Below are 22,715 nucleotides of genomic sequence, written 5' to 3' on the forward strand. Positions count from 1 at the left end.
TTTTTTGTATTTTTAGAGATGGGGCCTCGCTCCATTGCCTAGGCAGGAGTGCAGTGGCATATTCATAGCTCACTGCAGCCTCAAATTCCTCTTGGGCTCAAGCAATCCTCCTGCCTCAGACTCCCAGGTAGCTAGCATGACAGGCATGCACCACCATACCCAGCAAATTTTTATTGTCGTTTTGGGGATGGGAGGCAGATCTCACTATATTGCCCAGGCTGGTCTTGAACTCCTGACCTCAAGCAATTTTCTCATCTCAGCCACCTGAGTAGCTGTGATTACAGGCATGAGACACCATACCCAGATCTAAGCTATATTTTAGTAATGTATATTTTGATATTAAAGCGTTTTCCCAGCTGATTAAGCAGTCTGAGTGCCATTCATTGAGCCAGCCCTGATTTTTGAAGGATATGTTATGTTACAGTCTCATTTAGATCTGTTCTGCATATTCTGTTTTATGCCACTTTACTTGAATTGTAATTTTATCTGAGTATTTGCTATAGCCCTGCCCCCCTTATTAAATTTATTGGTTAGTCTTACATAGTTTTTCCCCCTCAAATAAACATTAGAGTCACTCCTGAGCTAAATTAAAAGTATCTTTAGAATTTCCATTGGAATGCTATTAAACTTATTAATTTGAGGTGATTTGGTATCTACGGTTTTGTACAATTAAATATAAGGTGGTGTGTGTGTGTGTGTGAGCGTGTGCGTGTGTTTGTAGTCACACAAAAGAGACTAGAAGGAAATAAGTGCTTATTTCTGGGTAGAATTAAGAGTGCATTGGCTGGGCGCAGTGGCTCATGCCTGTAATCCCAGCACTTTGGGAGGCCGAGGTGGGCGGATTACCTGAGGTTGGGAGTTTGAAGCCTGACCTCCCCCAGCCTGACCAACATGGAGAAACCCTATCTCTACTAAAAACACAAAAACTAGCTGGGCATGGTGGCGCATTCCTAGCTACTCTGGAGGCTGAAGTAGGAGAATCATTTGAACCCGGGAGGCGGAGGTTGTGGTGAGCCAAGATCATGCCGTTGCACTCCAGCCTGGGCAACAAAAGTGAAAGTCCATCTCATAAAAAAGAGCATTTATTTTATTTTTTTATGATTGTGTGTGTGTATGTGGTTTTTTTGTTTGTTTTTTCGTTTGTGAGACAGTCTCGCTCTGTCACCCAGGCTAGAGTGCAGTGGTGCAATCTCGGCTCACTGCAACCTCCGCCTCCCGAGTTCAAGTGATTTTCGTGCCTCAGCCTCTCAGATGGCTGGGATTACAGGCGTGCACCACCATGCCCAGCTAATTTTTGTATTTTTAGTAGAGATGGGGTTTTGCCATGTTGTCCAGGCTGGTCACGAACTCTTAGCCTCAAGTGATCCACCCTCCTCGGCCTCCCAAAGTGCTGGGATTACAGGCATGAGCCCCCACGCCTGGCTGATAATTTTCTGTTTTCTATAGTGTTCATGCATGATTTTAATCATGATCATATCTTCCTCAAAAATGTGATTTTTTTTTTTTTTTTTTTGAGATGGAGTCTCGCTCTGTCGCCCAGGCTGGAGTGCAGTGGCCGGATCTCAGCTCACTGCAAGCTCTGCCTCCTGGATTTATGCCATTATCCTGCCTCAGCCTCCCAAGTAGCTGGGACTACAGGCGCCCGCTGCCTCGCCCAGCTACTTTTTTTGCATTTTTTAGTAGAGACCGGGTTTCACCGTGTTAGCCAGGATGGTCTCGATCTCCTGACCTCGTGATCCACCTGTCTCGGCCTCCCAGAGTGCTGGGATTACAGGCTTGAGCCACCACGCCCGGCCAAAAAATGTGATTTTTTAATAACTGGTGCTGTGTCTGATGGTTGAATGGTGGGGAGAGGTCAGTTTGGAGGGTCATAGGAGTCCAACTGGAGTCATGGGGACTTGGATTATTGTAGTGCAGAGAAATTCAGTCCTGGACATGTTCTGCATGGAGAAGCAGTAGCATCTGGGGATAACATGTATATCTCTTTCCAGCCTGGCTGTCTGGGGGGTTTTGTAGTGGTGTTAACCCTTCTGCTCGTGCCCTCTCTACCAGGCAGCCTGCCACCTCTCATCGTGTATGACCGGAACGGATTCAGAATTCTGCTCCACTTCTCCCAGACGGGAGCCCCTGGGCACCCAGAGGTACAGGTGCTGCTCTTGACCATGATGAGCACGGCTCCCCAGCCTGTCTGGGATATCATGTTTCAAGTGGCTGTGCCAAAGGTGAGTCATCTGTTGTGTATTTCTCAGTAATGGCTGTCGTTTTTGAGTGCCAAGTTCTTTGCTGGGACTTATCTGTCGAGTGTCAAGGAAAGAATCTTCACTCAAACTAACTGAAGATAAAGTGGGAATGTAATGGCTTACCTGACTGGGGATTCCTGAATATCTGGCGTCAGATATGAGTGGATCCAGATAGGTTCTTAAACGATGCCTCTAGAGTCTGTCTGTATCTCTTGACTCTGCTTTTCTTTGTCTCCATTCTGACAGTTTCTCCACAAAGCAGGAAAGTGGCTACCCACAGCTCCAGGGTTGCATGGTCCTTAACCCTCTTTATCTCAGAAACTCTCACCAGGCATGAAGCATGTATACTGATTACCCAGGAAAGGGCTCTGATTGGCCTTGTTGGTGTTACTTCCATACCTTGGACCAGGAACTTGTGTCCTGGGATATGAGGCACTTGGCCAATGTGAGATAACATATCCAGCCCTTTTCAAAGGAAGTGGGGCCCTACTGCTTAACAGGCACCCCACAGTCACAGGGGAAGGGGCCCGTCCTGAAAGGAAAAGATTCAAGACAGACAAAAATATGACATGCAGTCTCTACTTCTCATGGTAGTCCTGTAGGGAATGTTCTGCTACTACCTGTTGTATAAGTTAACCCAAGGCTCAGAAATTAAATATTTTACTCAAGGTCACAGAGCTAGTGAGAAGCAGTTAGAATTCAACCTAAAATGTGCCCTGGCTGTTGATGCTGCTTCTCAGATGCCAGTTATTGACCACACAACTCCAGATCCATTCTGTATGTGGAAGGAAAGGCCTCTTAGATCCTTTTAACAATTAGTGGGAGTCTGTCTGCTTGGGCTCCCATAGGTGCCTCGGGGTACCATGTCTAAGAGGGCCATTTCCTCTTGGAGGGGTGTTGGGGAGGTCCAGCTCCCCCTCACCTGATCTTCATCCTGGAAGCTGTGGTTAGGAATGAGTTACATGTTGGTTTTCTTCCCCCATAGTCAATGAGAGTGAAGCTGCAGCCGGCATCCAGCTCCAAGCTTCCTGCATTCAGTCCTTTGATGCCTCCAGCTGTGATATCTCAGATGCTGCTGCTTGACAATCCACACAAAGTATGTTCTAGTGTCTGTGCTAGCAGGGAGATGGGGGCCCCTGAACTGTAAGAGGAGGTAACTTTGTGGGTAGAGAGAGGCACATTGAGGCCTTGCTCTAAAGTCTCTGGTTTGCCGGGCGCAGTGGTTCACCCAAGTAACCCTAGCACTTTGGGAGGCTGAGGCAGGTGGACACCCTGAGGTCAGGAGTTTGAAACCAGCCTGGCCAACATGGTGAAACCCCATCTCTACTAAAAATACAGAAATTAGCTGGGTGTGATGGCACGCGCCTTTAGTCCTAGCTACTCAGGAGGCTGAGCCAGGAGAGTCGCTTGAACCCAGGAGGTGGACGTTGCAGTGAGCCAAGATCGTGCTACTGCACTCCTGGGCAACAGAGCAAGACTCCATCTCAAAAAAAAAAATAAATAAAGTTGGCCGGGTGCAGTGGCTCATGCCTGTAATCCCAGCACTTTGGGAGGCTGAGGCAGATGGATCATGAGGGTCAAGAGATCGAGACCATCCTGGCCAACATGGTGAAAGCCCATCTCTACTGAAAATACAAAAATTAGCTGGGCATGGTGTCGCATGCCTGTAGTCTCAGCTACTCGGGAGGCTGAGGCAGGAGAATTGCTTGAACCCAGGAGGCAGAGGTTGCAGTGAGCTGAGATCACGCCATTGTACTCCAGCCTGGCGACAGAGTGAGACTCCCATCAGATAGATAGATAGATAGATAGATAGATAGATAGATAGATAGATAGATAGATAGATAAGATAGATAAGATAGATAGATAAGATAGATAGCAGTGAGCTGAGATCACGCCATTGTACTCCAGCCTGGCGACAGTGAGACTCCATCAGATAGATAGATAGATAGATAGATAGATAGATAGATAGATAGATAGATAGATAGATAGATAGATAGATAAGAGAGAGAGAGAGAAAAGAACAGAAAAGGAGAGAGAGAAAAAAAAAGAAAAGAAAAAGGAAAGAGAAAGAAGAAAGAAAGTCAGTCTCTGGTTTGGTTGGGTGGTAGGGGTATATGTGGAATATCCCTCACTGGAGTCTGTCTTTGGGGCTCATTGAAGGAAGATCAGATGGATTGTCATAGCTGGGGACCAAGGGAGGGACACATGAACTCTCCCTAATCCTCTGGAATCCTCTGAAAGGGCAAGGCCTGTCTTCCTAAGCTGGTCTCTGAATTGCAGCCCATCTCAGGATTTCAGGACTGCAGAAGTATCGAAGGGTTCCCAGGATATGTGCCTATTTCCCCTTGTTTGTAGTCCCAAAGAGAGTATCCTAGGTATTTTGTGTCAGAATTGTTTGAAGCACTCACTTGACTTAACATGGTCACCCTGTTCCTGGGTTGCTCTCCACTGATTTAACATCTTCTGTCTCTTCTATCCCAGGAACCTATCCGCTTACGGTACAAGCTGACATTCAACCAAGGTGGACAGCCTTTCAGCGAAGTAGGAGAAGTGAAAGACTTTCCAGACCCGGCTGTCTTGGGTGCAGCCTAACTTTTCACAAGACGGACCCTTCATTTCAAGCTTAGGCTGGCGTTACTTTTGCTGTCAAGTCGGGACTAACGGTGTTTCAGTGCAGAGTGCCAAGAGTCCTATCCTGACGTCAGGCTCTGGGTGTCAACCTCTGACTTATTCTGCAGATGCTGTGTGTGTGTGTGTGTCTGTGTCTGTGTGTCTGTGTGTCTGGGGAGAGGGTGGTAGCGCAGGGCTTGGGATATCGGCAGTGTGGGAAATGTGATGCATTTCTCATCATCATCATCTCTGCTACAGTCATGTTTCTGCATGTCAGCGAGCGACACTGTCCGTGCCCCAGGTTGGAGGTTTTATCAGCCAAAGTGTTTTTTTCATGTATTGTTTGTTCCATTCATCCACTCTGTGCCTTGTCAGCCTTTGAAAGTCTTGGTTGCTCCCAGGCTGCTGTTCTCAGGGACCTTAAAAGGGACCTGGTTAGTCTTGGGGCAGAGAGTATCTTCTTGGGCACTCTCTTCCAAGAAAGACCTTGTCTCCATTTTCATTAGACAATGCTTCTTGTGTGTGTTCTGGAAGATCTTCTAAATGGAATGCTTGTTGCACTGTTCCCAGGCGAGTGGCTGCCATGAGACCTGAGGACCACACTTGGGGGACCAATCATGTCCTTCACCACTGTGCCTTAGAATCGCCCCTGGACAGGCCTCCTGGGCAGAGGGGAAAGCACTCCCAGGCCTTATTCAGGCCTCAGGTCCATGGGTTGGGCAGCCAGTCTGGGCCCTTCTCAGGATCCTCATCTCCATCCTCATCCTCTTCCTTCACAGCATTTACTCGGAGCTCTTTGTGACACACCATGTCGGTCATGGTGAATCGGCCAACAGCCAGCCCTTGCCAGCTGACGTCACAGTCTAAGATGGGGAACTGTGGTACAGATAGACATGAAGAGAGCTTAGCAGTGATTGAGGTGGTGACTAAATATACAGTCATTAAATAAATACCATGTAGCAAATGTAACTTTGTGGAGTGTTGAGTAAGTGGAAAATGGAAAGCCAGTTGCATTTAGAGATGATAGGCCTAAAGGGAACTGTCTTCTGTCGAGAAGTAAAGGAAACTTCCTGAAGGATGTAGAAACTTAACTGCCTCAGTGAAGAGAACCTGAAGATCTGAGGCAAGCTGGACAGGAGAGGTGGATATTTGTTGAAGGAAAAATTCAAGTTTATAATCACTTCCCACTTAGTGAGCACCTACTGTGTGCTAGGAACTTGAATGTGTATTTTTGACAAGTCCTGCTTGGCCTGATGGGTGAGAGAAGGAACCTGAGCCTGGCTGAGATGGCCAGGTGGAGGGCTTTGAAGTCCAAGCAGCTGAACTGGCTGGGTGGGTTTCTACCTCCGAAACTGCAAGGCTTGTTTGGAGCTCTTAATCACAATATCTGATATTTTTAAAGTCTGATCTTTTGGCTTCTACATGTAGTGGAAATCTGCCAACACTAATTGGTGGAGGTGGGAACTGTAAAAGATGAAGTATGCTAATTTTAAGCAAATGTAAAAACTCATAAAACAGATAAACAGTGAGGTGATTTCATTTGCCGTAATTCACATAAGACAAATTTTAGTCTAAAAGTACTTGCTTGTGTTCTGTGTGCCTTTTTTTTTTTTTTTTTTTTTTCTGTTTTTTGAGGCCACTCTGTCACCCAGGCTGGAGTACAGTGGTACGATCTCAGCTCACTGCAATCTCTGCCTACCAGGTTTAAGCGATTCTCGTGCCTCAGCCTCCCAAGTAGCTGGGACTACAGGCGTGAGCCACCACGCCCAGCTAATTTTTGTATTTTTAGTAGAGATGGGGTTTCACCACGTTGGCCAGGCTGTTCTCAAACTGCTGACCTCAGGTGATGCGCCCACCTCAGCCTCCCAGAGTGCTGGGATTACAGGCGTGAGCCACCACACCCGGCCTCTGTGTAGTTTTTATATGCTCTGTTGCTGTTGCATAGGCTTGAAGAGATACCCATCATAATGACAGCATCTCCCTCTGAAGGGTTTTGGTCAAAATGGGTGAATGAGACTTACACATAAAGACAGACTTTCTCCCCTATTGTTCAGAGGTGAACTCACACGTGTGTACCTGAACATTCTTGCTTTTGAGGAGACAGACTCCCAGTGGTACTTACTATGCTTAGGTGTTGGACAGGATAGGTGTGGGAGGAGAGAAGGCAGGCTGCTGTCCTGAAAGTGGCTGTGGTTTATGTTATCACTCCCTTCTAATCAGCAAGTCCAGTGGCCACTCACAGCCCAGCTCCTACCTCTTCATTCACTCAACAAGTAGTGGCTCACACCTATAATCCCAGCATTTTGGGAGGCTGAGTGGGATGACCACTTCAGCCCAGGATTTCAAGTCCAGCCTGGGCTACATAGTGACACCTCGTCTCTGTTTTTTAAAAAACTAGTTGTTGGCCGGGCGCGGTGGCTCACGCCTGTAATCCCAGCACTTTGGGAGGCCGAGGCGGGCGGATCACAAGGTCAGGAGATCGAGACCACGGTGAAACCTCGTCTCTACTAAAAATACAAAAAAAAATTAGCCGGGCGCGGTTGTGGGCGCCTGTAGTCCCAGCTACTTGGGAGGCTGAGGCAGGAGAATGGCGGGAACCCGGGAGGCGGAGCTTGCAGTGAGCTGAGATCCGGCCACTGCACTCCAGCCTGGGCGACAGAGCGAGACTCCGTCTCAAAAAAAAAAAAAAAAAAAAAAACTAGTTGTTGACCAGCTACCCTGAGCCAGGGCACCACCCTGAAGGAGCTTCTCTTCCTCTGGGGAGAAGCAAATTCATGATGTGTGTGCTGGAGATCTGGCACTCATGGCCAGTGCTTTCCAGTATCCTGAACTCTTCAGGGGTCCTGTTGACCCCTATTTCGTGACCTACCTCCGTGACTGCTCTTTTTCCTCTGTCTTGTAAGTGTGGTGGTTTTTCAGAGTCCAATCCTCAGGACTTTCCTATCCACACAGAGGCCTGGTAGTCAGGCGACTCTAAACCATTAGATGGATTGTAGACCTCTCTCAAGCTGCCACCTCCTTGCCATCCCCAGATCATATTTCAGTCTGTCAGTGGATATCTGTATCTGGAGGTTCCACTGTTGCTTCTATCTCAGTTACTTAGAATGGAACACAGAGTCCTGCCCCTTTCCACCTACATGCCCTTACTTGAAAGCACCTGAGACTTATTGGGTCCCTGATTCCTGCTTCATCTGTATCTGCGGAGTAGTTGTATGTCAAGTGGCCTGTTTTCTAAACAATCCCACATCATGTCCTCCCTGCACTTACATTGCCACTGCTCTGGTTTGGGCTTTTTTGGCGGAGGGGGATGGGGGAGACAATGCCTCTGTCCCAATTCTGAGTACCAGCTCTGGTTCTTGCCACTACCAGAGTTCTCTAGCAAATCTGAGCATCTGACCGGGTGAAAAATTCTGAATGGCTTCCTGATGCCTAACTTTATGGGATCAAATTCAAGTTGCACGCTGACACTCAGTGCCCTTCTGGTATCATCTGCCAAGACCAGGGCCTGCTTCACCACAGCCGCAATAAAAGTCCTTTCAAGCCCTGATAATGCCATGTTTTGTCATAACCTTTTGCCTACATATGCTGCAGTTAATTACTCTCCCTGTTATCTTCCACGACCTGGGCAAAATGTTTCCTTATCTGTGAGCCGCTCTGAACACAAATAGGTCATGAAAATAGTGTTGAAAACAGAATGACAACCAAAAGAAAAGCGAATATTACCTAGTACAAATAGTGTAAATTAAGACAGCAAATGTTAAAGGTAGAAAGCAAAGGCAATATTCTAGAATACAAATAGTGCTTGCCTACTACAATATTAATCCCAAATCCTTTAAATATACCCATTATAGAAGATGCTTACCCAGCGTCAAGAGTGTGAAAGTGGGTTGGTTTGTTTTCTTGAGACAGAGCTTTGCTCTATTGCCCAGGCTGGAGTGCAGTGGCACGATTGTACTCAATGTAGCGTTGAATTCCTGTGCTCAGGCGATCCTCCGCCTTCAGCCTCTGGAGTAGCTGGGACTACAGGTACATGCTACCACGCCCAGCCAATGTTTCAGTTTTTGGTAAAGACTGGATCTCTTGTGTTACCCAGGCTGGTCTCCTGGGCTCAAGCGTTCCTCCTGCCTTGACCTCCCAAAGTGCTGGGATTACAGGCATGAGTCACCATGTCCTGACCCCCAGTTTGTTTTAAAGCCAAGTGATGCACCAAGATGTTTGTGTGCACATGTCACAGTGGTAATCTTTGGGTCATGGAATTATAAAATTTCTTTCAATTTTATCTGAGCTTTCTAAAATCTAAGCTGAAAATAAAACCTTATTTTTTATGCTCAGTGTTGGCTTTTTTAAAGACAAAGACATTGACATGATTCAAAATTACGAAAGGTGAAAATTCTTCCCACCCAGTTACCACCCTCTTCTGTCTTTTCAGAGGGATTCTAGGCATGTTCAAGAAAATAGTATACTGTTCTGTGTTTTGTTCTTTTCATGTAACACTATAGATAGCTTGGAGATAATGCCATTATCAGTATGAATTACTTAGAAACGTAACCCCACTCTCTTCCCTGAGCTCATATGGTACAAATCAAGCATTATGTGTTGAAAGTGCTGCATGTTAAAACTCGGTAGCAATTCCCTCATAGTTTCTTGTATCCTCTCCCTCCCACTGGCAGCATTCCCAGGCGCCCAAGCAGACTGGACTTTTCCCGGGCAACCCTCTCTTGTCTCGATTCTGGCAGCCCTGTGTGCTAGAGTGAACCAAGTATGGGCTGGGGAGCCAGGTTCAATTTCTAGTTTTTTGCCACCTGGGTCTCTGGGTCTCTGGGTCTCAGTTTTTATATCTGTAAATGGTAAAAATGTTAGAAGTCTACTTCACACATTTTGGTGAGAATTTAATGAGGTGTACAAAATAGCAGATACAATAGATAGTCTATAAATTTAGGTGCTATTTCTCAAATCACCTTCACATCTGAGATTTTTTTAACCATTGTAACAGTGGTGACTTCCATTTCATCACTGTTCATTTCACAGCCTCTCCTCATAAAACCACAGAAATTGTGCTAAGAATACTGATAACTTATGAATATTTTTATAGGCAGCAGAAAAGGTTGATAATAAAATCTGACCATACCAGCTGGGTGTGGTGGCTCACGCCTGTAATCCTAGCAGTTTGGGAGGTCAAGGCGAAGGATCACGAGGTTAGGAGTTCGAGACCAGCCTGGCCAACGTGGTGAAACCCCGTCTACTAAAAGTACAAAAATCAGCTGGAAATTGCTTGAACCCAGAAGGTGGACTTGCAGTGAGCTGAGATCATGCCACTGCACTCCAGCCTGGGCAACAGAGCAAGACTCCATCTCAAAAAACAAACAAACAAAAATCTGACCATACCCTTTGTTAAGATCAGGATCAGCTGCAATAAGCAAACCCAAAGTAACAGTCAAAATGTTTATTTTTCTCTGTATTCGTTCATTAGAACTGCTATGACAATGTACCGCAAGCTGGGTGGTTTAAGTCAACAGATGTGTTGTCTGAGTTCTGCAGGGTGGGAGTCTAATATTGGGGCCATGGTTCTCCCTCTTGGTGGTTGCTGGCTTCCACCATCTTTGACTTCCTTAGCCTGCAGCTGCGTAACTCCAGCCTTTGCCTTCATTGTCACATGGTGTTCTTCTTGTGCCTTCTTTACATGACCAGTTTTTCTTAAGAGACATGCTGGAGTGCAGTGGCGTGGTCATAGCTCACTGCAGCCTCAAGCTCCTGGGCTCTAGGGATCCTCCCAGTTTGGCCTCCCAAGTAGCTAAGACTACAGATAGATGCATGCTGCCACACCTGACGAAGTTTTAAATTTTTGTAGAGATAAGGGCCTCACCATGTTGCCCAGGCTAGTCTTGGACTCCTGGCCTCTCAAAGTGCTGGGATTACAGGCATGAGCCACCATGCCTAGCCTGACCGTACTACATCTCTAATCATATATAATTAGTACTGCATATCTTTTTGGATTAAGTAAAATCAATTGCCCTAGCATTCAAGTTTCTCTACAGCATAGCCTCATCTCAGCTTCAGTTTCCTCTTTTGGAAATAGAAATACTACCTGCCTTAACTCAAAAGGCTGTGAGGAAACCACGTGGTGGCCTGAGCCTGTAATCCCAGCACTTTGGGAAGCTGAGATGGGAGGATCGCTTGAGCCCAGGAGTTTGAGACCACCCTGGGCAACATAGTGAAGCCCCTGTCTCTACAGAAAATTACCTGGGAATGGTGGCATGTGCCTGTAGTCCCAGCTACTCCGGAGGCTGAGGTGGGATGTTGGCTTGAGCCCAGGAGGCAGAGGTTGCAGAGGAGGCAGTGGTGAGACAAGATGACATCACTGCAATCCAGCCTGGGTGGCAGAGCTAGACCCTGTCTCCAAAAAGGCAGAAACTGTCATACTGGATTGAAAACCACCACCACCACCAAATGCCAACTCTATGCTGTCTGCAAAAGTTACACTTAGGTTCACAAATCAGTTAGAAGTAAAGGATAAAAAATTAGCCATGCAAGTAGTAATCATAAGAAAGCTGGAGTGGCTATGTTAATATCACACACAAAATAGCTTTTTTTTTTTTTTTTTTTTTTTTTTTTTTTTGAGACAAAGTCTTGCTCTGTCTTCCAGGCTGCAGTGCAGTGGTGTGTTCTCACCTCACCGCAACCTCCACCGCCTGGATTCAAGCAATTCTCCTGCCTCAGCCTCCCAAGTAGCTGGGATTACAGGCGCCCACCACCATGCCTGGCTAATTTTTGTATTTTTAGTAGAAACAAGGTTTCACCATATTGGCCAGGCTGGTCTTGAACTCCTGACTTCAAGTGATTTGGCCTCCCAAAAGGCTGGGATTACAGGTGTGAGCCACTGCACCTGGCACAAAGATAGACTTTAAGACAGAAGTATTACTAGAGACAAAAAACATTTAATACTGATAAAAGATCAATATACCAGGAAGACATAAAATTATAAAATGTATATGCACCTCACATCAAAGCCCCAAAATACCTAATGCAAAAGGTAATACAATCAAGTGTAAAAATTGACAATTCAATCATAATTGGAGGCCAGTCACAGTGGCTCATGCCTGTAATCCTAGCATTTTGGGAGGCTGAGATGGGTGGATCACCTGAGGTTGGGAGTTCACGACCAGTCTGACCAACATTGAGAAACCCTCTCTACTAAAAATTCAAAATTAGCCGGGTGTGGTGGTGCATGCCTGTAATCCCAGCTACTCGGGAGGCTGAGGCAGGAGAATAACTTGAATCCGGGAGGCGGAGGTAGCGGTGAGCCAAGATTGCACCATTGCACTCCAGCCTGGATGACAGAGCAAGACTCTCTCAAAAATAATAATGATTGGAGATTTCAATACCTTACCTTCAGTAATGACAGAACAACTATATAGAAAATCAGCAAGGATATAAAATAGTTGAACAACACTATTAATGTAGCTAAAATATATACCACACTCCACCCAATGACTGCAGATACATATTTTCAAGTGCACATGGAACAGTCTTCAGGATAGACCAATGCTAGGCCATTAAACAAGTCTCAATAAATTTAAAAGAATTTAAGGGCTGGGCACGGTGGCTCATGCCTGCAATCTCAGCACCTTGGGAGGCTGAGACAGGATTGCTTGAATCCCTGGGGGATTTTGAAACCAACCTTGGCAGCAAAGCATGATGCCATCTCTATAAAAAAAGAACATAAACCAGCCGGGCGCGGTGGCTCACACCTGTAATCTCAGCACTCTGGGAGGCCGAGGCGGGCGGATCATGAGGTCAGAAGATTGAGACCATTCTGGCTAACATGGTGAAACCCTGTCTCTACTAAAAATACAAAAAATTAGCCGGGCATGGTGGCGGGTGCCTGTAGTCGCAGCTATTCGGGAGGCTGAGGCAGGAGAACGGCCTGAACCCAGGAGGCGGAGCTTGCAGTGAGCCGATATCGGGCCACTGCACTCCAGCCTGGGCAACAGAGCAAGACTCCGTCTCAAAAAAAAAAAAAAATTAGCCAAGTTTAGTGGCAGGTGCCTGTAGTCCCAGCTACTTGAGAGGCTGAGGCAGGAGAATAGCTTGAACCTGAGAGGTGGAGGTTGCAGTGAGCCAAGATCGTGTCACTGCACTCCGGTCCAGAGACGGACTGAGACTCTGTCTCAAAAAAAAAAAAAAAAAGCATATAAATCATACCAAGTATGTTTTCTAATAACATGGAATTGAATTAGAAATCAACAACAGGAAATCCAAGAAATACCCAGCTATTTGGAAATTAACATGCTTCTAAATAACCCATGGGTTAAATGAGTCACAAGAAAAATTTAAAAACATTCAGAATCAAACAAAAATGAAAACATCAAAATTTATGAATTACAGCTAGAGCAATGCTTCAGAGGATTTTTTTTTTTTTTTTTTTTAATGGAGTCTTGCTTTGTCACTGCAATAGCATGCATGATCTTGGCTCACTGCAACCTCCGCCTCTGGGTTCAAGTGATTCTCCAGTCTCAGCCTCCTGAATAGATGGGACTACAGGCGCCCACCACCATGGCCGGCTAGTTTTTGTGTTTTTAGTAGAGACAGGGTTTCACCATATTGGTCAGGCTGGTCATGAACTCCTGACCTCAGGTGATCCGCCCGCTTCGGCCTCCCAAAGTGCTAGGATTACAGGCATGAGCCACCGCGCCCGGCCTCAGAGGAAAGTTTTTTTAGAGATGCTCTCACACTGTCACCCAGGCTGGAGTGCAGTGGCACTGTTATAGCTCACTGCAGCCTCGGATTCCTGGGCTCAAATGATCTCTGGCCTCTCAGGCTTTTGAGTAGCTGAGACTACAGGTGCAAACCACCATGGCTAGATAATTTTTTTTAAGTTTTTTGTAGAGACAGTGTCTTGCTTTATCATTTTATTTTTTGTTTTTATTTTTTCCTAGCCATTAGACTATGAGGGAAAAATTAGTAATTTTAGATGTTTATATGAGAAAAGAAAGTATTTCAAATCAGTAACCTAAGATTCTACTTTAATACACCAAAGAGCAAACTAAATTCAAAGAAAAAGAAACTGATTAGCACAGAGATCAATAATAGAAAATGAAAAATAGAAAAAAAATTAACAAAGTTGAATAGAAAAAAATTAACAAAGTCAAAGTTGGTTCTTTTGTTTTGTTTTATTTTGTTTTGTTTTTTTGAGACAGAGTCTTGCTGTGTCACCCAGGCTAGAGTACAGTGGCCTGATCTTGGCTCACTGCAACCTCTGCCTCCCAGGTTCAAGCAATTCTCCTGCCTTAGCCTCCCAAGTAGCTAGGATTACAGGCACCCACCACCATGGCTGGCTACTTTTTGTATTTTTAGTAGGGACAGGGTTTCACCATGTTGGCCAGGCTGGTCTTGAACTCCTGACCTCAGATGATCTGCCCGTATCGGCCTCCTAAAGTGCTGGGATTATAGGTGTGAGCCACCGCACCCGGCCTGCAGCTGGTTCTTTTAAAAGAGCAACAGAATTCACAAATTTCAGCAGACTGACCAAGGGAAAAAAAAATTACCGACGTCAGAAAAGAACAGGCAGACGTCACCATAATTCTACGGATGAGAAAAGACTATATGAGAATCCTTTGAACAATTTTATACCAACAAATACAACTTGAATGAAATGGACAATTATTTTTGAGATGGAGTCTTGCTCTGTTGCCCTGGCTGGAGTGCAGTGGTACAATCACGGCTCCCTCCAACCTTTGCTTCCCAGGCTCAAGTGATCCTGCCTCAGCCTCCCTAGCAGCTGGGACTACAAAAAAAAAAAAAAAAAAAAATTCGCCATGCAAGTAGTAATCATCCAGAAAGCTGGAGGGGCTATGTTAATATCACATAAAATAGACTTTCTTTTTTTTAGACAAAGTCTTCCTCTGTCTCCCAGGCTGCAGTGCAGTGGTGCGATCTCACCTCACTGCAACCTCCACCTCCCGGATTCAAGTGATTCTCCTGCCTTAGTCTCCCAAGTAGCTGGGATTACAGACGCCCACCACTATGCCCGGCTAATTTCTGTATTTTTAGAAGAGATGAGGTTTCACCCTGTTGGCCAGCCTGGTCTTGAACTCCTGACCTCAAGTGATTCGGCCTCCCAAAGTGCTAGGATTACAGGTGTGAGCCACCGTGCCTGGCCTCAAAACCGACCCTATATATACATATATATATATATATATATTTTTTTTTTTTTTTTTTTTTGAGATAGAGTCTTGCTCTGTCGCCCAGGCTGGAGTACAATGGCTCGATCTCCACCTACTGCAACCTCTGCCTCCTGGGTTCAAGCAATTCTCCTGCCTCAGCCTCTCAAGTAGATGGGATTACAGGTGTCCGCCACCACACCCAGCTAAACGGCTAATTTTTTGTATTTTTAGTAGAGACAGTGTTTCACCATGTTGGCTGATCTCGAACTCCTGAGCTAGTAATCTGCCTGCCTCGGCATCCCAAAGTGCTGAGATTACAGGCGTGAGTCACTGCGCCCAGCCCAAAATGGACAATTTTTAATAAAGGCCCATGTATTTTTAAACTTTTAGGGTTAGGGGTACAAGTGCAGGTTTGTTATATAGTTAAACTCATTATTAACAACTGATTCAGGCTGGGAACCGTGGCTCATGACTGTAATCCCAGCACTTTGGGAGGCCCAGGTAGGCAGATCACCTGAGGTCAGAAGTTTGAGACCAGCCTGACCAACATGGCAAAACCCCGTCTCTACTAAAAATACAAAATTAGCCGGGCTTGGTGGCGCATGCCTGTGATTCCAGCTACTTGGAAGGCTGAGGCGGGAGAATTGCTTGAATCTGGGAGACGGAGGTTGCAGTAAGCTGAGATTGCCCTGCTGTACTCCAGCCTGTGTGACAAAGCAAGACTGTCACACACACACACAAAAAAAAGTCGTTTTTCTGTAACAAGAAACTATGAAAATTAAGAAAATTCCATTCACAGTAGCATTAAAAGGAAACACTTATTTTATTTTATTTATTTATTTTTTGAGACGGAGTCTCACTCTGTCACCCAGGCTGGATTACAGTGGCACAATCTTTGCTCACTGCAACCTCTGCCTCCCGGGTTCAAGCAGTTTTCCTGCCTCAGCCTCGTGAGTAGCTGGGATTACAGGTACACACCACCACACCAGGCTATTTTTGTATTTTCAGTAGAGATGGGGTTTCACCATGTTGGGCAGGCTGGTCTCCTGTTGAACTCCTGACCTTGTGATCCACCTGCCTCGGCCTCCCAAAGTGCTGGGATTACAGATACGAGCCACTGTGCCCGGCAAAGGAAATACTTACAAATAAATAAACAAAATAAGTGCAAGACTTGTATTATACAATGAAAACTACAAAATATTGCTGAGAGAAATTAAAGAAAATCTAAATCAGATCTAAATTCCCAGGGGTGATTCCCACTAGGGGACACTTGGCACTGTGTGGACAGATTTTTGGTTGTCACAACTTGGAGGAGAGGATGTTGCTCCCAATGGGTAGCAGCCAGGGATGCTGCGAAATATCCTACAATGCGTAGGACAGCCCCCATAACCAAAAATTATCTGGCCTCAATAGTGCCAAGGCTAAAAAATTCCAATCTAAATAAATGAAGAGGCGTTTCACGTTATGGATTGGAAGAGTCAATAGTGTCACGATGGGAATTCTCCTAAAATTAATCCATCAGTTCAACAATTCAACATAATCCCTATCAAAATTACAGCAGGATTTTTTTTTTTTTTTTTTTTTGAGATGGAGTCTGGCTCTGTTGCGCAGGCTGGAATGCAGTGGCGGATCTCAGCTCACTGTAACCTCCACCTTCCAGGTTCAAGCGATTCTCCTGCCTCTGCCTCCCGAGTGGCTGGGATTACAGGTGCGTGCCACCATGCCCAGCTAATTTTTGCATTATTAGTAGAGACGGGGTTTGACATGTTGGTCAGGCTGATCTCAAACTCCTGATCTCATGATCCGCCCACCTCCGCCTAACAAAGTGCTGGTATTACAGGCGTGAGCCACTGCACCCGGCCTAAATTTTTAACAAGAACAAAGTAAGAGGACTTACACTATCAGATTGCTCCCCTCACCTCCCCTCCTCTCATCTCCCCGCATTGCTTCCCTCCTGTCTCCTTCCCTTCTCTCCCCTCCCCCCAAATAATTGGGACTCCTAGCAGAAGGGTTACCCCAGTTAAAACCTACTCAACCCAGAAGAATGAGACAAACCAAGGGAGATGCCAATGAAAAACCAGTGGCTATCAGGCATGGAGATGGCAGCCAGCCACTCATACCCCAACGACAGGCCACCCTGGAAAACTCCCCTGTAGGGTTTCCAAGGATGACATCTTGTTCTCCCCCCTTGGGTTCGTGCCACTCTTGAAACAACATAAAACTTTAGAACCTAAAGAATACCCTCATACCTTCCCCTACCTTTTCTTCTTTTCTTTTCGAGACAGAGTCTCGCTCTGTCACCCAGGCTGGAGTGCAGTGGCATGATCACAGCTCACTGCAGCCTCGACCTCTTGGGCTCAGGCAATCCTCTCACCCCAGCTTCTTGAGTAGCTGAGACTACAGGCGCACGCCACCAGACCCGGCTAATTTTTAAATTTTTTGCAGAGACGGGGTCTTCCTATGTTGCCCAGGCTGAGAAATTGTTTTTGACTGTGGGTTATGCACAGATTTCTCAGTTGTAACACCAAAAGCATGATCCATTAAAAAAAAGGTGATAAGGAACTTAATCAAACTTTAAAAGGTCTGCACCTAAAAACACATCATTAAGAAAATAATTAGGCCGGACGAGGTGACTCACGCCTGTGATCCCAGCACTTTGGGAGGCCGAGGCGGGCAGATCACCTGAGGTTGGGAGTTTGAGGCCAGCCTGGCCAACATGGTGAAACCCCGTCTCTAATAATACAAAAAGTAGCCGGGCGCAGTGGCACGCGCCTGTAATCCCAGCTACTCTGGAGGCTGAGGCAAGAGACTCGCTTGAACCCGGGAGGCAGAGGTTGCGGTGAGCCGAGATTGCGTCACCTGACTCCAACCTGGGCGACAGAGCAAGACTCCGGTCACGACTTGGAGGAGAAAGGGGAGGGAAGGTGAGGGGAGAGAGGAGGAGGGAGAGGAGGAGGGAGAGGGAGAGGGAGAGGGAGAGGGAGAGGGAGAGGGAGAGAGGGAGAGGCGGAGAGGGAGAGGGAGAGGGAGAGGGAGAGCTGGGCGTGTGGTTGCGCGCCTGTAGTCCTAGCTACTCTGGAGGCGGAGGTGGGAGGATCGCTTGAGCCCAGGAATTTGAGGCTACAGTGAGCTGAGATCGTTCAGTTGCCCTGGAATTTGAGGCTGCAGTGAGCAGAGACCGTTCAATCGCACTCCATTGCTGCCCAATGCGCTCCACTGTTGCCCAGGCTGTCCTCGAATTCCTGGCCTCAAACGATTCTCCCGCGTCAGCTTCCTAAAGAGCTACAGGCGCAAGCCACCGCATAAATGCGCTAATGTATGTCAGGGCTTTATAGTAAGCACATAGTTTAGTCCTCGGCAAGTGGTAGCTGACGTGGGATGTTTGTCGGTGCCAGGAGCTCTCAGTCCGGGGCGTTCTTCCCACAACCAGCTCTGCTCAGCGCTCCGGACGCCCGCAGTCGCTATGGTAACAGCCAACGATTTCCGGAAGAAGAACGGCGGGCGGCGAGGGTCATTCCCAGCCGCAACCTGAGTGGGCTGAACAGAGAAGCGCAAAGGGGCAAGTTACCGGTCCTGGAGTTTCTGGGGTTCGCCTCGGAGGCTAGCCTCGGTGCTCTCTCAGGCTCGCTCGCTTCTGCATCCCCGTTGCCGCCCGAAGCCAACTCTTAAGTCCTGGACGCCAGGCCTTAGACAGTGCCGCCATGGACTTCTCCAAGTTCCTGGCAGACGACTTCGACGTGAAGGAGTGGATCAATGCGGCCTTCAGGGCCGGCTCCAAGGAGGCGGCGTCCGGGAAGGCGGATGGCCACGCAGCCACCCTGGTGATGAAGCTGCAGCTGTTCATCCAAGAGGTGAACCACGCCGTGGAGGGTGAGCCGCGCGGGGCCCTGGCCACGGGACCCTCCCCTGCTCTTGGCTGGGCAGAGGTCACCGAACTTGCGTGGGGCATTCGGGTGGGCGGTGCACGCATGGACAGCAAATACCCTCGGCGAGAGAACAAGCCCCGAAGTCCTGATCACATCAGCGGGAGTCTCAGCTGGGGGCCAGGCTGTCTTGTCCACTTGCTAATTTTGGGTGTTGCTTTTCCTCCTCTGGCTGGGCTATAAGTTTCCTTTTTCTTTTCTTTCTTTCTGTTTTTTCTTTTGAAACAGCGTCTCGTTCTGTTGCCCAGGCTGGAGTGCAGTGGCTCGATCATAGCTCACTGCAGCCTCGAACTCCTGCACTCAAGCGATCCTTTCGCCACCTGAGTCGCTGGGACTACAGCCAAGAGCCACCACGCCTGCAAATTTTGTTAAAAAAAAAAAAAAATGTAGAGATGGGATCTCACTGTGTTTCCCAGGCTGGTCTCAAATTCAAATTCCTGGGCACAATGGGTTTTCCAGTCTTGGCCTCCCAAAGTGCTGGTGATTATACCTGTGAGCCACCACATCTGGCCTCAAGTTTCCTTTTGGAACTTAAAAGAGTGGATCTTATTGCAGTTGTCCTTCTCTAACTCAATAGTAGATCTCTGGGATTCCCTTTTTGTTATTATCCATAGGCATTGGAAGACAAGATGGATCTTTTTAAATGCTACAAGTTTTAACCAGTTCTTAACATGTCTTGTTGAGGCACCTTCCAGAATGTAAGATAGAACAGCTCCGGTTTCTGTTCTGGTGACTTGAATGTCAGAGTCAAGGGCCCAGTGTCAAAGAAAATTGGCTTTGACTTTTTGTAATCTGGGAGCACGAGTCTATGAGATGTTTATTCAAAGAGTTAGGCAGCCTGTTTTTGTACCAAACAATAAACGTAAAAAGAAAAAAAAAAGTGAATTTTGAGAGTATGAAGGAATAGCCAACAGATCCTTATATCTGGAAAAAAAATATTATAGTATAGGTGTAAGGGAATGACACAGATCTGGAAAACATTGTTTTGGTGGATTTTATGTCAGCTGAGGAAGATAGGCTGGTCTCAGTAGAGACTTAAACCATTTTTTTTTTTTGAGACAGTCTCATTCCTCATTTTGCTGCCCAAGCTGGAATGCAGCGATACCATTATAGCTCACTGCAGCCTCAAACTCTGGGTTCAAGCAATCCTCTCGCCTTAGCCTCCCAAGTAACTGGGACTATAGGCCTGTGCCACCTTGCCTGGCTAATTAAAAAAAAATGAAATTGTTTTTAGAGACAAGGTCGCACTATGTTGCCCAGGTTGATCTCAAATTTCTGACCTCAAGTGATCCTCCCATCTTGGCTTCCCAAAGTGCTAGGATTACTAGTGTGAGCCACCACACCTGGCCTAAACCATTTTTTGAGGATAAGTTAAATTATAAAAAATAACATGCACTGGCAACCATTTCATATAACTCCTCGACTTGACTTTTATTCACCGTGTGTTGACTCAGTACATACTGCACACAAGTCTCTCTCTTAGGCTCAGATGGAAAGACCAAACAGACTGCTTCCACTGGGAGTGGATGGTCCAAGAGATGTTCCCATTTTTGTTTGTTTGTTTGAGACGAAGTCTTGCTGTATCCCCCTGGCTGGAGTGCAGTGGCACCATCTCAGCTCACTGCAACCTCTGCCTCCCGGGTTCAAGCGATTCTCCCGCTTCAGCCTCCCGAGTATCTGGGACTACAGGTGTGTGCCACCACACCCGGCTAATTTTTGTATTTTTAGTAGAGACAGGGTTTCATCATGTTGGCCAGACTGGTCTCAAACTCCTGACCTCAAGTGATCCACCCGCCTCGGCCTCCCAAAGTGCTGGGATTACAGGCATGAGCCACTGCGCCCGGCCAGATATGTCCATTGTTTAAGAAAAGGTAGGGAGGGGGCTTTATTTCACTGCAGATTCTCTTTCTTTCTTTCTTTCTTTCTTTCTTTCTTTCTTTCTTTCTTTCTTTCTTTCTTTCTTTCTTTCTTTCTCTCTCTCTCTCTCTTTCTCTCTTTCTCTCTTTCTTTCTCTCTTTCTCTCTTTCTCTTTCTCTCTCTCTCTCTCTCTCCTTTCTTCTTTCCTTCCTTTTTTTTTTTTTTCAGCATCTCACTTTGTCAACCAGGCCACAGTGCAGTGGCGTGATCAGTGCTCACTGCAGCTTCACCTCTCAGGCTCAATGAATTCTCCTGCCTTGGCCTCCTAAATAACTGGGACCACAGGCATGTGCCACCATGCCAAGCTTATTTTTTTATTTTTTTGTAGAGATGGGGTCTCACTATGTTGTCCAGGCTGGTCTCAAACTCCCGAGCTCAGGCGATCCTCCAGCCTTTGCCTCCCAAAGTGCTGGGATTATGGGTGTGAGCTACCGCTCCCAGCCCATATTCTTTTTTTTTTTTGAGACAGAGTCTCACTCTGTTGCCCAGGCTGGAATGCAGTGGCACGATCTTGGCTCACTGCAAGCTCTGCCTCCTGGGTTCACGCCATTCTCCTGCCTCAGCTTTCCAAGTAGCTGGGACTAACAGGCACCCGCTACCACGCCTGGCTAATTTTTTGTATTTTTAGTAGAGATGGGGTTTGACCATGTTAGCCAGGATGGTCTTGATCTCCTGACCTCGTGATCCCCAGCCCATATTCTTTATTGTACCTTACATCTTTTACTAATTATTGAGCATCAACTATGCATGTGTCCAGAAATGGGCAGTGGGGAGGAAAAGTTTATCTTGCTGGAGCTTGCTGCCTATGGGGAAGATAGAAACACAGTAAATTACAGTGAGGGGTGGCTTTACTCAGAATAGAATCTGGAGTTGTGAGAGCTGGCAGGAGGGTGCAGTTACGTCTTGTTTAGGAGAATCGTAAAGCACTTCCCTTGTGTTAGACCTTGAAGGAAAACTTTGTAGGACAAAGAGGAAAGGACATTAATAATAATATAATAGCAATTTGGCTGGGCGCAGTGGCTTGTGCCTGTAATCCCAGCACTTTGGAAGGCCGAGGTGAGTGAATCACCTGAGGTCAGGAGTTCGAGACCAGCCTGGCCAACATGGTAAAACCCCATCTCTACTAAATATACAAAATTAGAGGTGGGTGTGGTGACATACACTGTAGTCCCAGATACTCGGGAGGCTGAGTCAGGAGAATCACTTGAACACAGGAGGCAGAGGTTGCAGTGAGCAGAGATCCCACCACTGCATTCCAGCCTGGGTGACAGCGAGACACTGTCTCAAACATAATAATAATAATAATGGTATGATAGCACATATACGAAGTTTGCTACATGTCAGACACTCTTTTTATTGCTCTATATGTATTAACCAAGTGATTCTCAAACATGGGTTGCAACGCCCTCCTTGCCTCCCCTTATCCTTGTTCCTGTCCTCAGGAACAGGGAATATTTGGAAATTGGTGGGAGCTTTTTTTCTTTTTTCTTTTTGAGATGGAGTTTCACTCTTGTTGCCCAGGCTGGAGTGCAAGGGCATGATCTCAGCTCACTGCAACCTCCGCCTCCTGGGTTCAAGCAATTCTCCTGCCTCAGCCTCCCGAGTAGCTGGGTTTACAGGCATGCGCCACCATGCCTGGCTAATTTTGTATTTTTGGTAGAGATGGGGTTTCTCCATGTTGGTCAGGCTGGTCTCGAGCTCCTGACCTCAGGTGATCCACCCGCCTCAGCCTCCCAAAGTGCTGGGATTACAGGCATGAGCCATTGCACCTGGCCTGTGGGAGCTTTTTCAGTTGTCGCAGTAGTGGGGAACGTTGCAGTGACATTCAGATATAGGACATTCAGTGGGAGGACCCAGTGATG

At 46.7% G+C, this 22,715-nt stretch overlaps 2 protein-coding genes across 5 annotated transcripts in view; both read left to right on the forward strand.

The window, feature by feature from the left end:
- Positions 1 to 6,368, forward strand: part of GGA2 (golgi associated, gamma adaptin ear containing, ARF binding protein 2) — a 43,472-nt gene extending 37,104 nt beyond the window's left edge. For 2 of the 3 annotated variants that reach the window (XM_025370296.1, XM_025370295.1), the window contains 3 exons: positions 2,053 to 2,222; positions 3,226 to 3,336; positions 4,722 to 6,368. In XM_025370296.1, the coding sequence (XP_025226081.1) occupies positions 2,053 to 2,222; positions 3,226 to 3,336; positions 4,722 to 4,832 (392 nt within the window). In that variant the 3' untranslated portion in view covers positions 4,833 to 6,368. The remainder of the gene's footprint in view (positions 1 to 2,052; positions 2,223 to 3,225; positions 3,337 to 4,721) is intronic. The other variant, XM_025370294.1, reaches the window with a different exon arrangement.
- Positions 6,369 to 18,494: 12,126 nt separating this feature from the next.
- COG7 (component of oligomeric golgi complex 7) overlaps positions 18,495 to 22,715 on the forward strand; it is a 67,309-nt gene continuing 63,088 nt past the window's right edge. For both annotated transcript variants that reach the window (XM_025370887.1, XM_025370886.1), the window contains exon 1: positions 18,495 to 18,883. In XM_025370887.1, the coding sequence (XP_025226672.1) occupies positions 18,715 to 18,883 (169 nt within the window). In that variant the 5' untranslated portion in view covers positions 18,495 to 18,714. The remainder of the gene's footprint in view (positions 18,884 to 22,715) is intronic.

Source organism: Theropithecus gelada, chromosome 20 (assembly GCF_003255815.1).
Source record: "Theropithecus gelada isolate Dixy chromosome 20, Tgel_1.0, whole genome shotgun sequence".
Classification (NCBI taxonomy): Eukaryota; Metazoa; Chordata; class Mammalia; order Primates; family Cercopithecidae; genus Theropithecus; species Theropithecus gelada.